Source organism: Tursiops truncatus, chromosome 1, assembly GCF_011762595.2.
Source record: "Tursiops truncatus isolate mTurTru1 chromosome 1, mTurTru1.mat.Y, whole genome shotgun sequence".
Taxonomy (NCBI): domain Eukaryota; kingdom Metazoa; phylum Chordata; class Mammalia; order Artiodactyla; family Delphinidae; genus Tursiops; species Tursiops truncatus.
In genome coordinates, this window is record NC_047034.1 from 1,284,599 (window position 1) to 1,299,909 (window position 15,311).

At 59.3% G+C, this 15,311-nt stretch overlaps 1 protein-coding gene across 4 annotated transcripts in view; it reads right to left on the reverse strand.

Annotated features, from left to right (window-relative positions):
- Nucleotides 1–15,311, reverse strand: part of NAV1 (neuron navigator 1) — a 210,813-nt gene that overhangs the window by 145,626 nt on the left and 49,876 nt on the right. For all 4 annotated transcript variants that reach the window (XM_073799412.1, XM_033845116.2, XM_073799454.1 and 1 more), the window contains exon 2: nt 2,492–3,229. In XM_073799412.1, the coding sequence (XP_073655513.1) occupies nt 2,492–3,198 (707 nt within the window). In that variant the 5' untranslated portion in view covers nt 3,199–3,229. The remainder of the gene's footprint in view (nt 1–2,491; nt 3,230–15,311) is intronic.

The window sequence follows — 15,311 nt, forward strand, 5'->3', positions numbered from 1 at the left end:
GCCAGGCCCCCGTGTCCCCTCCCGTCCCAGCGGGAAAGGACAGCACCATCTATGCCAGATGTTGTTTGGAGGTTGAACCAGACGCCGACACTCCTGACCCCGTTAACCGCACCCTCCTAACTGGGGTCTGAGTGGAGGCCACCCGGGAGGGAAGGGGAAACCCCTTGGGGAAAGAAACCCCTGCTGGGGCTCTTCTCCCGGGGGGCAGAGGGCAGAGGGCAGTGAGGGCGGAGATCTGAGGGAAGCAGACGGTCCCGAGCAGACCCAGACCGAAGGGCGTTTTGCACCTTCTCTGTCCCGGGAGCCGGGCTGCCCAAAGGGAGACTGTGGCTGGTCGTGGGGAAGGGCCGCACCCAGACCCTTGAGAGGCACCGGCTGAGGAGACAGGGAAGACACCTGCTGGATTCGTTCCCCGAGAAGCAGGTCAGGCAGGAGGGGCCTGGGGATGGGGATTGGAGCCCGACAACCCCAGCTGCTGCAATGGGCTGGAGCATTGCAGGGCGCAGGGCTAAGTTTCCGTGAAAACAGGGTGTCTGTGACCCTACAGGGCCGATGGCGCGTCCTTGCCGGGGTGGCCCAGCCCGGCACTCAGCAGAGGTGCCCACGGCTCTCACCTGTTGCCTCTGGGGTGTCCTTGGCCCCAGTCTTCCCCTGCCCAAACCACAACCCTCCTGCAACCCTCACCCGGGGCCTAAAAGGGGCAGGTCTAGGAGGCGGGGTGGTGAAGACCCCTGCTGCGGTGGTGCAACACTTTTCTGTTTATGACCCAAAGAGGCAACAGATGTTTGCTGAGCGGAGGAAACCTGTCTGTTCAGGTCACATTGAGACATTCAGAGGAAAAAGTCCCGACCTTACTGGAGGACGTCAGATTCTACATCTGCCAGGGGGCTCGCAGGGTAGATGACGTAAAATCTTGAACAGCTGAACGCCTAGACACTTTCCCCCAAAGATGGATTCAACAGGAAGAAACTCAGGGAGGAGAAGCAAGTCCCAGAGTCCGCAGGGAAGCAGGTCAGGGATGGGAAAGGACCAGTCCCAGGAAGGTGTCAGATCAGCTACGAATGGGAGTCCAGGAGGTCACGGGGAAGAAGTGTCAGGTGTGCCAGGCGGAAGGGATGCTCTGAGGGGCAGGGGTCCCCGGGGCAGGCCTGCTCCCGTCGTGGGGTAGCCGGGATCCCTGCAGTGCCTGGAAGCTCACTGCCGGGGGGTAATTTGTGAGCCTCTCTAGTTGCTGGAAAGTTCTTCCTCCTGAGCTTCAAGAGTCTCTCTACCTTCTAAGCACCATGACGTGGATTCAGGGCGTTGGAGCCGCACCAAGTGAATCTAAGTCAGCTTACAACACGACAACCCTTCACGTCTTTCAAAACAGCTCTCAGACCCTCTCTCAGCCTTCCCCTTCCAAAGCAAACTGCTTCGGCTCCGTTAATCGTTCCTGTAACACCTTTTCGGATCCCTCACCAACCCGTCCGTCTTCCTCTCCATGTATTTTCGTGCACCAATGTCCTTTTACACTGTGGAGTTCGTAACTGAATGAATGCAGTGCGCTGGAGGAGGTGGAACGTGCAGACGAGGTGTTGGGGCCCAGCTGTCTGTTACATGGTGAAAGGGAGCCCAAGACCTTTCAGGGGTCAAATCACACTCTTGGCTTTGAGGGAAGGGTGCAGCTCCCCTCACCAACCCCAGCCACTCCAGCCCGGGAGACCCAGTGTCCGGGGAGCGTCTCCACCCAAACCGTGGGAGAGCTTGTCCTCGAATCAGCACAGAGAGGAAACCCAGGACGTTCGGTTAGCCGGGAAGCCGCTTCCTTTGCATTTGAGTATCTCTAACCCGTGTCATACTTAGGAATTAGAATGCCGCTTACTTAAGGTGGCCATTTCGGTAAAGAGTTATATTTTTATGAAAGAACCACAGTTGATGGAAGCGTTTTTCTGTGCTCTCCACTTGTGGTGTCTGAAGAAAGCAGGACAGGCTAGCTTGTTAACCATGCTGGTATGAACGGTGGCCTGGCCACTGCAGACGGTGGTGACGTGGCCCAACGTGACCACGTCAGAAAGAAGCACGTCCGAGCGCCCTGGGGACAGATACGCACAGGCAGCGTGGAAAGTGGAGAGAGAGGGCAGCAGACGGGCAGGTGCAGGGCATCAGTGGGGGCGGCCAGGGGGGCCGTGGGGGTTTCAGCGACCGCGGGCTGGGGGCACAGCCCGTCACGTGCTCTCAGTCTAACTCAGTGGTGGCAGCTGTCCCACTGGTGAGTCGGGCGAGACCCACCTGCCTACCCGCCTACCCAGGTAACTGGCTCTTCGGCAGCCACGGCACCCTGACGCACGGCCGCGTTGGGGGCACCCTCCTGCTGAACCTCTTTGTGGCGGCGTCCCCAGAGTCGGGTCCGGGTCCCCCTGTTAAGGTCCTAACCCCGCCCCAGCTCTCCAGGCCCCGCCCACCTTCTATTCTCTCCACCAGCCCCGCTCCCTCCGCGGGCTCCGCAGCTCACCTGTAGCGGAAGGGGGCCACGGTAGCGGTGACAGGCTGACTCTGCTGATGGACCGAGGAGAAGCTGATGACCCCCGGGGCGGGCGGCGGGCGTGCGCTCCGCACGGGGCTGCAGACCGGGGAGCGAGGCCCTGAAGCTTCCCGGGCATCAAGCTCCGAAGACCTGGGGCCCCCAGAACTTTTGTAGGGTACATCTCTTTGATCTTTTCCTGGGTGGTTAGATGGCTTTCGACCTTCGGGAGCTTCTGCATGAGAACTGGTGCGGGCGGGGCTCCTGCCCCGGGTCTGGCGGGTCAGAATCCCTTCCTGGGCCACCCTCTTCTTTCCCTGGGCGCCCTGCGTCTCCCCGGCGCTTCTGCACCCAGCCCGGCTGGAGAGCGCTGCTTTGGGGGTCGCCCTGGGACTGCTCCAGGGGGAGCAGGCGAGGCCTTCAGCCCCCTCAGCTGACTCTCTCGCTGCCCCAGAGGCCCTGGGGGAGGCTCTCCCCCGGGAGGCCTTGGGAGACGAGCCTCTGGAAGGGCCCCCCGGCTTGCCCAGTCTTGGCGAGGCTGCCCGCTGCGGGCTCAGGGCCAGGCCGGCCTGGTGCGGCCGCAGCTGGGGAGAGGCGGTCGGTGTATGAATCCTGGTCTGGGAAGCAGCTCGAGGCACAGGGATGGAGGAGGCGTAGTGAGGGCGGCCGGCAGAGTTCACACTGGCCGTCCCGTCCATGGTCAGCAAGGCTGGCGGCAGGGCTACTGTGCTGCGGAGAGAATGCGGACAGTTAGGCGGTGCCCTAGGGAAGTCACATCCTGATTCGGTCTCGGGCCCAGCTCTAGGCGAACCCCTCTACCTCTTGCAAACACACACGTGAAAGTGCTCGGGGATTGTAATGCCCTGTACAAACGGGGTGATCTGACCTTGACTCCGTTCCTGTCCACCAATCGGGGCCAGACTCCCCTCCCACAGCCCCTTCCTTCTTGGATCTCTCATTGTACCTGAGTCTAGAATGTTCTGCCCACGGTGAACCGACTCCCTGTGCCCCCAGCCTGCTCCTGCCACCTGCCCCTTTACCTGATGCCCGGCTCTCCCCCAGGACACCTCTCCAGTGGACTGTAATCTCCCAGATCCCACTGGGCGCGAAGGCGGGGCAGCCCATCACAGTTACAGATCCTAAACTTGTACCCCCGCCCTGGTCAGGGCCCTGCCACCTGGCTCACACCAGCCTCTGTCACTGACGCCACCCCTCCTGGTCCCTCCCCACCGTCCCCACCCACCCACTCTGTCCCTGGAGATGTGGGCACCCAGCTCACAGCCTTTCTTCCTAGCCCCTTCCCCACCCACCTCCTGACCTGGCCAAACTGACCTCCGCCCCCTCCTCTGGTCTCAGAAATGAGTGTCCCACCCTGAGATAAAGGCAGATCCCTCTGGGCACCCCCTGCCACCTGATCCTTCTCTTTTGGACCCCGATCTACGAATTACCCCATCTTTCTCACGTATCCTTGACCAGCTTCCCCTCCCCGCCGTTAATGAATGAATTAATTGACCTATTAATGGCTTTCATTTCAAAGGGAATTCGAAGCCGGCTACAAAGACACGGAAAATCAACTCCAGATGAAAGAGTTCCACGTCGAAAATGAAATCATGAAAGAATGTGCAGAACGTATGCATGGACGGTCTCCTAATTTTGTTGTGGGAAAGGTCTTTATAGCATCACATCAAAGGTAGGAATCACAAAGGGAAACACTGATAGATTTCAGTTCATAAAAATTAAAATCCCTGAATGGACAGAAGAGCCCTTTCCAAAGGTTCATACCGTGAATAAACTGTAAATATACTCGCAACATATATAAGAGACAAGGAGTTAATAATACCTTTACATACAGGGAGCTCTACCAAATCAACCAAAAGCAAACACCCTGTAGAGGAAGGGGTCAAAGGGTTGAACAAGAAGTTCATAAGATAATAAATACATCTGGCCACAACATAACAAAAACAAAGGGCTTCATTAAAATTGAAGAGATGAAAATTAAATGTTATCGTTGGTTGCTGTCAAATTTACTATCTCTTAGAAAATTATAATTTCCAGTCGTGGTATGAGCGCAGCACCACAGGGCCCTGACACTCGGCCATGGGAACAGCCCCAGATCCAGAAAATTATCCTTGGGGAATGATGACAGATGTGAGCAAATGTCTGTACCGGGAGGATGCTCGCGGTGACTTGGGTGAGATGGAGACAGGGGACACTGGCACAGAGGAAAGGCCACCAGAGCATGGCAGGTCCACCTGAGGCCACGGGGATGTGCCCTTCCCTGCTGTGCAGAGAGCTGCCGGCCACAGCACGGACCACAAGCTAAACTGTAGGAAGCCAACGGAGACCCTCAAGCGTTGATGGATTTATAGGACTAAGCTTGAAATGACCGTGGGAGTCTGTCTGCTCTGCTGACAGATGGAGTAATTTCCAAGAGACCCAGAAATGCCGTGACCCCTCGCCCTCTCCTCTACTTTGCATGTCCATGACTTGGTACCAGTACTGGATGAGGTGAAGCCCCCCCACCTCCTCTGGCACAGAAGGAAGGCAAAGCCCGGTGTGACCAGGGGGCCACAGCCGGCTGCCCCACCCCCAGTGTCTGCCCATCACCTGGACCCACAGGGCATCATGTCCACGGCTCGCCTGACCCCACTTCTGCCTCGTGTACCCCCTGACCACCCACCAGCCACAGCCTGGAAGGTCACTCTGAGTGGCCCCCCACCTGCCCACACTCTCCTGCAGGGCCTGCCGTGTCCCCAGCCCCAGCAGGCCCAGGACAGCCCTACAGGAGGGCCTGGGAAGTGCTTTCGTAAAGGCACTCAGAGGACGTCAGGCAGGAGCTGCCTGCAGCTGTAAGAATTCCAGTCAATGTCTTAGCCCCTCCACGCCCAGTCTGCAAAACGAGGGTGGGATAAAACCTGAAACCACAGTCGGGTGGGGAAAGAGGGAGTCTTTAAGTCAAGAAGAGGACACCGTGCCTCAGCCTGGCCTCAGGACCTGCAGAACCTTCCCCGTGGAGGTGAGAGCAGGTTTGCGCTGTCACCCCTCCTAGCCACCGCCCCAGCGATCAGCTCCACGCATCTCTGGCGATGCCTCGTAGGACCAGAGGCCCAAGCGCGGACCTGCTCACAGGCTCACGTGGACCTGAGCTGCTGCCTTTGGCCTTGGACACAGGGCTGAGCCACACGCTGACCGGCAGGGCCAACCAGCTGACCACCTATGAGCAGGGCCCCAGACCACAGCTCTGCATTTCAGCATCCCCAGGTTTAGTCCTGCACAGGTGGGCACAGTGCCACATGACCCGCTGCCGCTTCTCCCCTCAGCCCCAGTGGGGGCACAAAGCCACGTGGTGCCCCAGACCACCCCTTCTGGGAGCTGTAACTGCGAGGGGACCCGGAACTGCATCCTGGCTCTGCCCGCGTCTCTCCTGGGAGCCCCGTCCCGTCCGGGTGGTGCTGCCCACGAGCCCCGCTCACCTGCATGGTCCTCGGCGCACCCCCAGCTCCCCTCGATCAGACCCTCCCCTCCCCGCACCCAGGGGCCCCTGCCTCTGGGCCTGGCCGGGTTTCCAGCCAGAGAGCCCTGAGGCCGCGCAGGCTGCCTCTTCCTCACTTGCTGATGGAGCAGATGCAGTTGCTTTTACTCCATCACCATTTTTTCCAAAGCCGGATGGGAAGAGGATTTATACTGGTCCAGTGGCAGGTCACAGCTGGGCAAGGGCGGGGACCGAGGAGGAAGACCCCGGGGTTACGGGTCTCCAGCAGAGGGCGGGGGGGTTGCTGGGGAAGAAAGGGGAGAGATGTTCTTGGGGGTGGGCTCCTGAACCCCGAGGACAAAGGTGCCTCCGTGGCACCCAAGCTGCGTTCTAAATGGACCAAATGATCTGGGGGACTCCCGTGCCCGCCCCGGGCTCAGGCTCTCCTCCGGGAAATGATGGGACTCCCCTCTGCCTCCCTGCTGCCCCGCTTCCTGTCCAGAGCAGGCTGGATAAGGTACGGGGGCGAAGAGGTGCGCCGTACCGGCCCCTGTCCAGGTTCTCAGCGCCAGACAGAGACGTCCCGCAGAAGCAGGACGGTCTGTCTCTTCGGGGCAGGGCTCTGTTCAAGCCACGGTGCTTGGCGTGACCGCCGCTCATCCCTTGGGATGCCTCCCACATGTCTGGGGAGCCTCAAGGGCAGGAGGCTGGTGGGGCTGACCGTGGAAGCAAGGAGCCCGCTTCTTGCCGTGTGCGTGTGCGTGTGTGGTGTCGGGGCTCCTACCAGGTCCCCTGCCCCTAAACACGCCCTTTCTGCTCTTCCACACTCCAAGTGCCCTATCTGAAGTTTCACGCCACCTCGGCGAGCGGACTGAAGCCTCGGGGGTCCCTTAGCGCTCTCGTTCTGGGGTCCTCATCACAAAGCTCATTGCAGCCACACAAGGACCCACAGCAGGACCCCTGTTTTCGCTGACCGTGGTGCCGGGGACCCCCGAGGGCTGAGCTCCGGGTTCTGCTCTCAAGGAGTTAAGTCTGCCCGGGAGGAAACACGGCCACCCTCATCACGGCACGGGCGTCGTGTGGACGGACGCGAAACCAAGTGCCGTGGGGAGCGTGTGTCACAGGCTGCAGATGAGGCGGGACCTGGGAGGCTTCGGGAAGAGGCAGCAGCGGGGTCGGGGCTGCTCGGGGGTGGTTTCGGGTCTGGGGAGCAGAGGGTGTGATGGCTGGTCCCGAAGCCCACGGGCTGCCGGCGCCCCTACAGCCCCTGCTCTTCAAAGTGACTCTGGTGGGTGGTGAGTAAAGTGCTGGGTGCAAAGGTTGTTTGCTGATGGTGCAACCTCAGGCAACTTCCAGAACCTCTGCTTCCTCATCTGTGACGTGAGGCTGAAACTAGACCTGCCTCTCAGGGTTGCTTTGGAGACTAAGTTAGTTATAAGCGTAAAGTGCTTAGAACAGTGCCTGACAACTAGTAAGGGCTACAGTCACAGGCGCCCAGCGATGGAGACGGGGCCGCCTGGTCTCCCAGAGCCCCTGCCAGGCCCTGCTCAGAAGCCTGCGGCATCAACAGGAAACACGCCGTCCATGTGGATAGGACGGCACCCAGTGTCCATCCACCAGCAGAAGGGACAGGAACACGGGCGAGGAGGGAGTCCAGCTCTAGAGTCAGGAAGAGCTGAGTTCAAATCCTAGCTCTGCCTCGTCTTGCTATGTGGCTGTAGAGAAGTTATGTAATTTTTCTGAGCCCAAAGACCTCATCTGCAAGAAGCAGTCTTAGAATGTTGTAAAGATTAAATGAGAGAATAAAGGTGACGGAGCCAGCAGGTGCTCAAGAGATGGCAGAAATGGTGTTAAGAACAGCTGTCCTCCTCCCGGAAGGGAAGGAGACAAATTCACGTGCCGAGCGGGACAGTGTCGTGGGTTCCAGGGGAGTTGAGAGGCTGGGGCCTTCCTGGGTGGGGCGGCCTGGTCCCAGCACCCCACCCCCAGCAGGCACGTTCACCTTCCCCCACCGCCAAGGGCTTCGTGTGTATCAATTCGCAGTTGCCCCACTCCACAGGCAGGGACACCAAAGCACAGAGACGTACGGAAGGCTCTGGTAGACACACAGCCAGTAAAGGGCGGCATCACGTAGGGCCGAGACGGTCGAGCTCTGGCCAGGGCTCTGCCTGCCCCGGCTCTGTCGCCCGCCCCCAGGCCTCCCCGCCGACTCCCTCCCGCCCCCAGCCGCCCACCTTTCAGCCGGAACCATTCTGGCCCCCGGCCCCAAGGGGACAAACGGAGCTACTGGCTCAAGGCTCCAAAGACCCCAGAACCAGGACCCGCTCTGGTCTACGCATGCTTCGCTCAAGCTCAGAAGGAGGTGAAAGCGGGGGCGGGAGGGAGGCGAGGAGGGCGGTCCCCCCAGGTCTGTGGTCTCCGGGCAACGTCTAGAGGCCCTGGTGCTGACCGGACAGCTCCTCCCGCGGGGGCGTGGAGGAGTCGCGTCTGCGCGCTGTGAACGCAGCCGGGGTGCCCCTTTCAAAAGGGTCAGAACATTTAACCACAGCACTCAGAGGTGGGATGTGCCGAGAGACAGAGAAAAAGACAAAAATAAATACACAGAAAAAGATATTTAAAAAAGGAAAAGCCTGGGAGGTGGGACTCCCGGGTGCTGGTCCCATGAGTCCCCCCGGGGCTGCGTGAATTGGGGCAAATCATTTCTGTTCCCCGGTGCGTGGAGAGGCAGGAAAAGCTGCCTCTCAGGAAGAGGGGGGAAGGCAGCGGACTGGCGCGTGGAAAAGGGCTCGCTGAGGCCAGCTCTGCACCGCGGAAGGTCCTGGAGGCAGAGTCCCCACCCCCTCACCCCACCCCCTGTGCAGGTCCGGCTTGTGGTCCTAAGCGAGTCACTTGTCGTGCTCCCTCATCCGTACAGCTGGGTTCTTCATCGTCATCCCCATCTTATACAAATCAAGTGAGTAATTACAAGAAAATCACTTAAGACAGTGCCTGGCCAGAAAAATCACTGAAGAAATGCTAGTTAAAGTCAAACAAGTCATCAGCACAGGGTTTATCCCTGTTCTACCCAGATTTCCCGCCGGAACCTCCGTCACCCATTCCAGTCCCAATAACATAAACGTTTCCGTCTAAACTAAATTTCTACGCCCTTATTGAGTATCTGTGGGACAGCCAGTTTATACGGGATGGGGGTAGGAGGGCAAACAAAGCCAGACACGGTTCAAAGTAAACCTTGGGAGGTGTCCTTTCTCTGAGGCCCCTCGAAGCTGAGGTCCTCCTGCAGGACGAGGAGGGACGGCCCAGGGGCGACATTTCCACAGGCGGGAAGGTGGGCGGAATGACCTTCGGGGGCCGGAAGCACAGACAGATCCCTGGGCTGCAGCCCCGGACCAAGGGCAGGTTTCCTACCCCAACTGACACGTCGGTTCTTCCACCCTGGAGCCCTGACCTCCCGTGGCCAAACCCAGCTCGGGTCTCACTTCCGGTCCAGAGGCCCCGTCTGGTCCCCAGAGGCAGAACCACCCCAGGGGACAAACAGGCGACTGAGCCGCCACAGCCCTCGGACAAACCCCACAGGTACAGTGAACCCGCTCACTCGCACCCACCACGTCGGTGCAGGGACACACGCAGCTGTATGCACACGTGCTCGCTCACACACACCCCCACACACGCCTACACACTTAGATGCACACACGCCCTGGCTCCGGCTTTCTGCCCTCTCTCCGTGTCCCTTGCACGGCTCCCATCCGGCCGGGAGGTGGGGACACCCTCTGTGTCCTCCCGTCCTGGTCCATCTCCAGTGCTCACAGGCTCTCCCTGGAAAAGTGGGCCCGACCCCCGACTGTGTGCGCACAACTTTCATCCCGTGTGTGTGCGCCCCAGACCGTGTCCAGCTGACACGCGGGCTACGGACGAGGAGGGAGCCAGGGGAGCATCCCTGTGCGGAGAGGAGGAAACGCAGGGCCTGGGCGCCTCCCGGCCCTCCTACCCCCGCCCACACCCACGCTCTGGCTCCACGAAGGACCCAAGACCAGGCGTCATGGGGGGGTTCCCAGGGCTGAGGACAGGCCTGCAACACCGTTTACTAAACGTTCTCTCTTGTTCAGCCTCTAGCCTCTGCCCACCTCTCAGGACCGAGATGATGGAAGACCTGAGCTGTGGGTGGGCACTGGGGCCGCAGTAGAAGGATCTCAGGCCCCCCCCCCGCCCCTCCTCTTGGCCTCTAGACCCGGCTTTGGACTCCAGCAAACTGGGGCGGGGCGCCATTCAGCCGGGTCTTGCCCTTGGCAGAGAAGGCGATCACCCCGGTCAGCGTGGAGAGGACAGGATGGACAGCCAGCGGTGTCGTCATTTCCAGGGGGCATGGGCAGACTGGGCACCGCGCTGGCAGGGAGAGAGGAGAAGGGTCCGCTGGCTGGGACTTGGCAGAAGGTGGGGGGCGGCTCAGTACGGCAGCGCCCGCCTGGCTGGCTCCTGGCTCAGAGTCGGGGCCCGACTGTCCCCGAGCGGTGGGACTCAGCAATCCCCTCCCCATCTCCACCCCCAGAGCCGGGGCTGTGCGCACACCCTCGGGGATTCCTTTAGCCTAGAAACTGCAGACAGCTCTTCTTTCTGGCCAGACGGCAACAAGTTCTCACAGAGGAAAAAATGGGACCGGCTGTGATCATCTCGGGCGACGTGAAATAGGTCAGTTTGCTGGCATTTACAGTGAGTGGTCAAGCTCGTGCCGAGACCCACCCAGCTCTGTCCCCGGGTCGGCTTCCCAGGACCGAGCAGCTGCCTGGATCTGCTTCCCAGAGAGGGTTCTCCAGCCCTTGGGATCCTGGCTGAGTCCAGGCTGGGTCCAGGCCGACAGGCGGGAAGAAGGGAGACCCCAGAAAACCCGACGGAAGAGGGGCTCACCCACCCCCTCAGAATCTCTCACCCAGCTCTCTGGGCTGCAAGTCCTTCCCAGGGGTCTAACCTCCACTCTTCCTGCCCAGGGTCCAGTTGCCTTCCTGGTCCCCATTTGGGGGGCTGTTTCTCTGGCCTCTGAGAGAGAAGCCCACCCGAGCTCCGGGGAGGCCCCGAGCCGCAGCTGAAGGCTCACGTGTGTCAGCTGGGTGGCGTTTTTTACTGATCTGATCCATGTAAACGGCTCCACTGTCAGGATCCTTGGTTCCTTTAGCCAAGAGAAATGACTTAGTACCAGTGAACATCAATGATTTAAAACTGCCCCACAGGGACTTCCCTGGTGGTGCAGTGGTTAAGAATCCGCCTGCCAATCCAGGGGACACGGGTTCGAGTCCTGGTCCTGGAAGATCCCACATGCCGCGGAGCAACTAAGCCTGCGTGCCACAACTACTGAGCCTGAGCTCCAGAGCCCACGAGCCACAACTACTGAAGCCCGCGCACCTATAGCCCCGTGCTCCGCAATAAGAGAAGCCACCGCAATGAGAAGCCCGCGCACCGCGAAGAAGAGTACCTCCCGATCTCTGCAACTAGAGAAAGCCCGTGCACAGCAACAAAGACCCAACACAGCCCCCAAAATTAATTAATTAATTTTAAAAGAAACCAAAACTGCCCCACTAAAACAAGAGTGGATACATGTAAATGTATATCCCAATCACTTTACCGTACAGCAGAAACTAACACAACATTGTAAATCAACTCTACTCCAACAAAATTTCATTAAAAAAACCAAACTGCCCCACAGATCACAGGGGCTGGAGGTCTCCGCCAGGGAGCTGAGCTGGCCTGGGGAGCACGTGCAGCCCAGAGCCAAAACCCCTCCGGGGGCTCCCAGGGCCCCTGTGACGCAGACAGAGCTTGGGGTCTGCGTCGCGAGGGTGCAAATGCCCAGACCCTGGGAGGTGCCCCACGACCGTCCTGCCACACCCCGTCCTTCTCTCTCTCCCTCCCTCGCTCGTGACGCCCTGCAGGCCAGTCACTAGAGGCCTGGCTTCCCAAGCGACTGCTCAGCCTTCAGATGGGCCCCGGAGCAGAAGCTGGTGGAGCCTGGGGCGGGGAGCTCAAGGCTGACAGAGAAACTGGAGCCCACGTGGCCCCCGGCAGCACCATGTCTGTCACACTCGCTTCCTTCTGCTCCCTCAGCTCCAGTGCCGGCCCAGGGATGGCTGGTCTAGCCAGGCGCACGGAGGGGAATCACCCAACAGGCACCACATACGTCCAGGCCCCAAAGCCCAGGGCCACGGGGCTGGGCAGGAGGGGTCTCGGGGATTCTGAACTGCTCTCAAATTAAGCTCTCCACCCGGAGATGCTGCCCCTTGGGGAGTGTGGGCTGCTACCCGATGTGGAACACCAACCCCATGGTGGCCTTTGGAGGGGCTGGACTGCAAACCTACGTGAGGCACAAGTCAGGCCTCCCGCCTCGGGCCGGTTACACGAGCAAAGACCCTGGAGGGCGAGGGTGAGTGGGCACGCGGGGAGCTGGTGGCAGCCTGGGGGTCAGACCCCCGGCCTGGACTCCAGTGCTAAGCATCTCCCGGAGTTGTTCACGTCTAGGCCTCAGGTTTGCCATCTGCAAAGTGGGGCAGGCAACTCCAGCGTGAAAGAGGGGTCAGGTCCTTCCAGAGCAGCAGCGAGAACACCCCCGCTCCTGGCACATGAGTCTCCACGCCGGGCCCATCCCCCTTTCAGCAGCAGCACATCTGCGTGGGAGTCACGCACGGAGGAGCGGCCAGGCCTGGCTGTCGCCCAAGGCCCGGGTGCTAGGCTGCAGGAGACCCCAATCTCAGAGAGCGGCTGTGAGGCTCCCAGAGCTCAGCTCCCCAAGGCCCAGGGTCCGCCAGGTGTCAGCAGGCTGGCCGGCGAGCTCGCGGGAGACCCGCCTCAGCTGAAGCTGGGGGAGCCCCCTCTTCTCTCTCACTACTTGGGGGCGGACGCAGAAGCCCACACCCGAGGCCCCACTCGTGACCGTCTGTACCTCCCAGCACAGGGGCTCCGGGCAGGCTCCCCCCCGCCGGAAGCCTTGCTCAGGAGCTGGACCCAGGCCAGGCGAGGGGGGACGCGTAGGCGTTTGCACTCTTAGAGCAGAAGCCCACAGCTACACAGATCCACCGCTTACCCTGAACGACAGCTATGACTTCTGGGAACTTTTCTGGGGCGCTGCTCAGGGCCTGGTTCTGCTATTTATAAACGTGTGGCTTTGCAGAAGTTACTTAAATCCTTCAAACTTTGGTTGCTTCATTTGAAAAACAAGGGTAGGGGGCTTCCCTGGTGGCGCAGTCGTTGAGTCCGCCTGCCGATGCAGGGGACGCGGGTTTGTGCCCCGGTCCGGGAGGATCCCACATGCCACGGAGCGGCTGAGCCCGTGAGCCATGGCCGCTGAGCCTGTGCGTCCGGAGCCTGTGCTCCGCAGCGGGAGAGGCCACAGCAGTGAGAGGCCCGCGTACCGCAAAAAAAAAAAAAAAAAAAAAAAAAAAGAAAAGAAAAACAAGGGTAGTGACACCACGGAGTTGATGTAAAAATAATGTGTCTTAGTCCGTTCGGGCTGGCTTAACAGAATATCATAGACCGGGGAGCTTACAAACAATAGAACTTTATTCCTCACGGTTCTGGAGGCTGGAAGTTCAAGGTCAAGTTGCCGGCAGATTCAGAGTCTGGTGAGAACCCCCTTCCTGGTGCACAGATGGCATCTTCTCACTGTGTCCTCACGTGGAGGATCTCTTTATGGGGGTCTCATTATGGGGGGGGTCTCTTTATGGGGGGCACTGATCCCATTCATGACCTAATCACATGCCAAAGACCCCACCTCCTCATACCGTCACCTTGAGGGTTAGGATTTCAACATAAGAATTTTAGGGGACACAAAAATTCAATCTAAAGCAGTGTGAAAAAGGCTTAGCGTGGTAGCCCAGGAGAAGTGCTTAAAAAGGGCAGTTCTTATAATAAAAATAACATGCTCATTAGGAAAAACTTGGAAAAATCTACAAAAATATAAAGAAAAATTCTATCCCCTACTAGCCGATACTTAGCCTCTTTTAAGTGTTTCGATTTCTTCCAGGCTTTTTACAACTCACACTCATACATATATTCACCATAAAATTGTGATGATACTATGTACGTATACTTTACACCTTTTCGCTTACTATGTAGTAAGCATTTTTACTTTTCATTTAAAAATCTTCAGACATTTTTTCAGAAACATCCTTGTTAATTGCTGATGAACTCTTCTGTGACTGCAGTAACCGAACGCTGCTGAATTATCGCACTGTCACTAGCCATTTAGGTCGTTTCCAGTTTTCTACTATTTCCTGTAACACTGCGATGAACAACCGGACCAGCTCTGCCTGAGCCTCAGATGACTTCCTCAGGCTACATTCCTGGAAAGGGGATTATGGGGTCCAAGGTGGGAATCTCATAAAAGGTCTCAGATACGAATTGCAGATCACCGGTCAGAAAGGTTCACCCCGCTTGTCTTCCCCCAACAGTGTCTGACCCGCTGCATCCTTCTCCGAGTTGCCTGGTACAGCAGTGGGGGCGGGGGGTGCAGCCTCTGTGGGGAGCCTGGCCCTCCTTGCGGCCACACATGCCAAGAGCTTTCACAACGTTCTCGAATAGTCAGGCCAGGCAGGGGAGCAGAACTGGAGGCCAAAATGTGGGCCGCTGCCCTGCCAGCAGAGCTGCTCTGCCTCTGCTCACTGGACCCAGAGAAGAAAACAAACTGCTCGACTTTGGGGCGTCAAGTCAGAGGCTAGGAGGAACTTTCCATCCGTGAGGAGCACCAAGTACTGGGACTGGGGCCTGTCTAGTCCTGCTGGGAGGTTTGGAAGGCAGAGAATGCTCACGGCCAGGTCCACGGGCAGCATGGCGGAGGACCCGGGCCTCAGAACAGCCGTGGAGCACGCGGCGGCACCACTGAGGCGGAGCCAGCGGAGAGGGGAGATTGGTGGGTTTGCCGAGGCCCCGCAAGTGCCCTCCGGGCCCTGGGCTGGAGGGGTCTTCCGTGCACCATCCGCCTTGAACAGTAAATACTGCCCGAGCAGGCCCTGCTGTGGCCGCAGGACGGGAGGTTCTGTAGTCAAACATCTTTGCCCTTCTGAGGGTCCTGGGAGGCCCCCGCCATGCATCCAGGTCGCCAGTTCCTCTGTGCCCTAACTGACCCAGGCCCCCTCCCCTTTCTTTTCAGTCCTTCCCTTTTCTGAGACCATCCCCCGACTTGCTTTGCAGGTGGGCTGCGAGCCACATGGTGGCCACCTGTCAGCCCCTTGGAGACGGCGGCCAGAAGACCCAGAGTGAGCCCCAGCCTGGGCCCCTGGGGAGCTAAGGCTTCCTCACTTCCCCCCACACCTCCTCCATCCCTCCTTTCCCTACGAGCTTCCTCCAGGCCTTTAGGGCAGG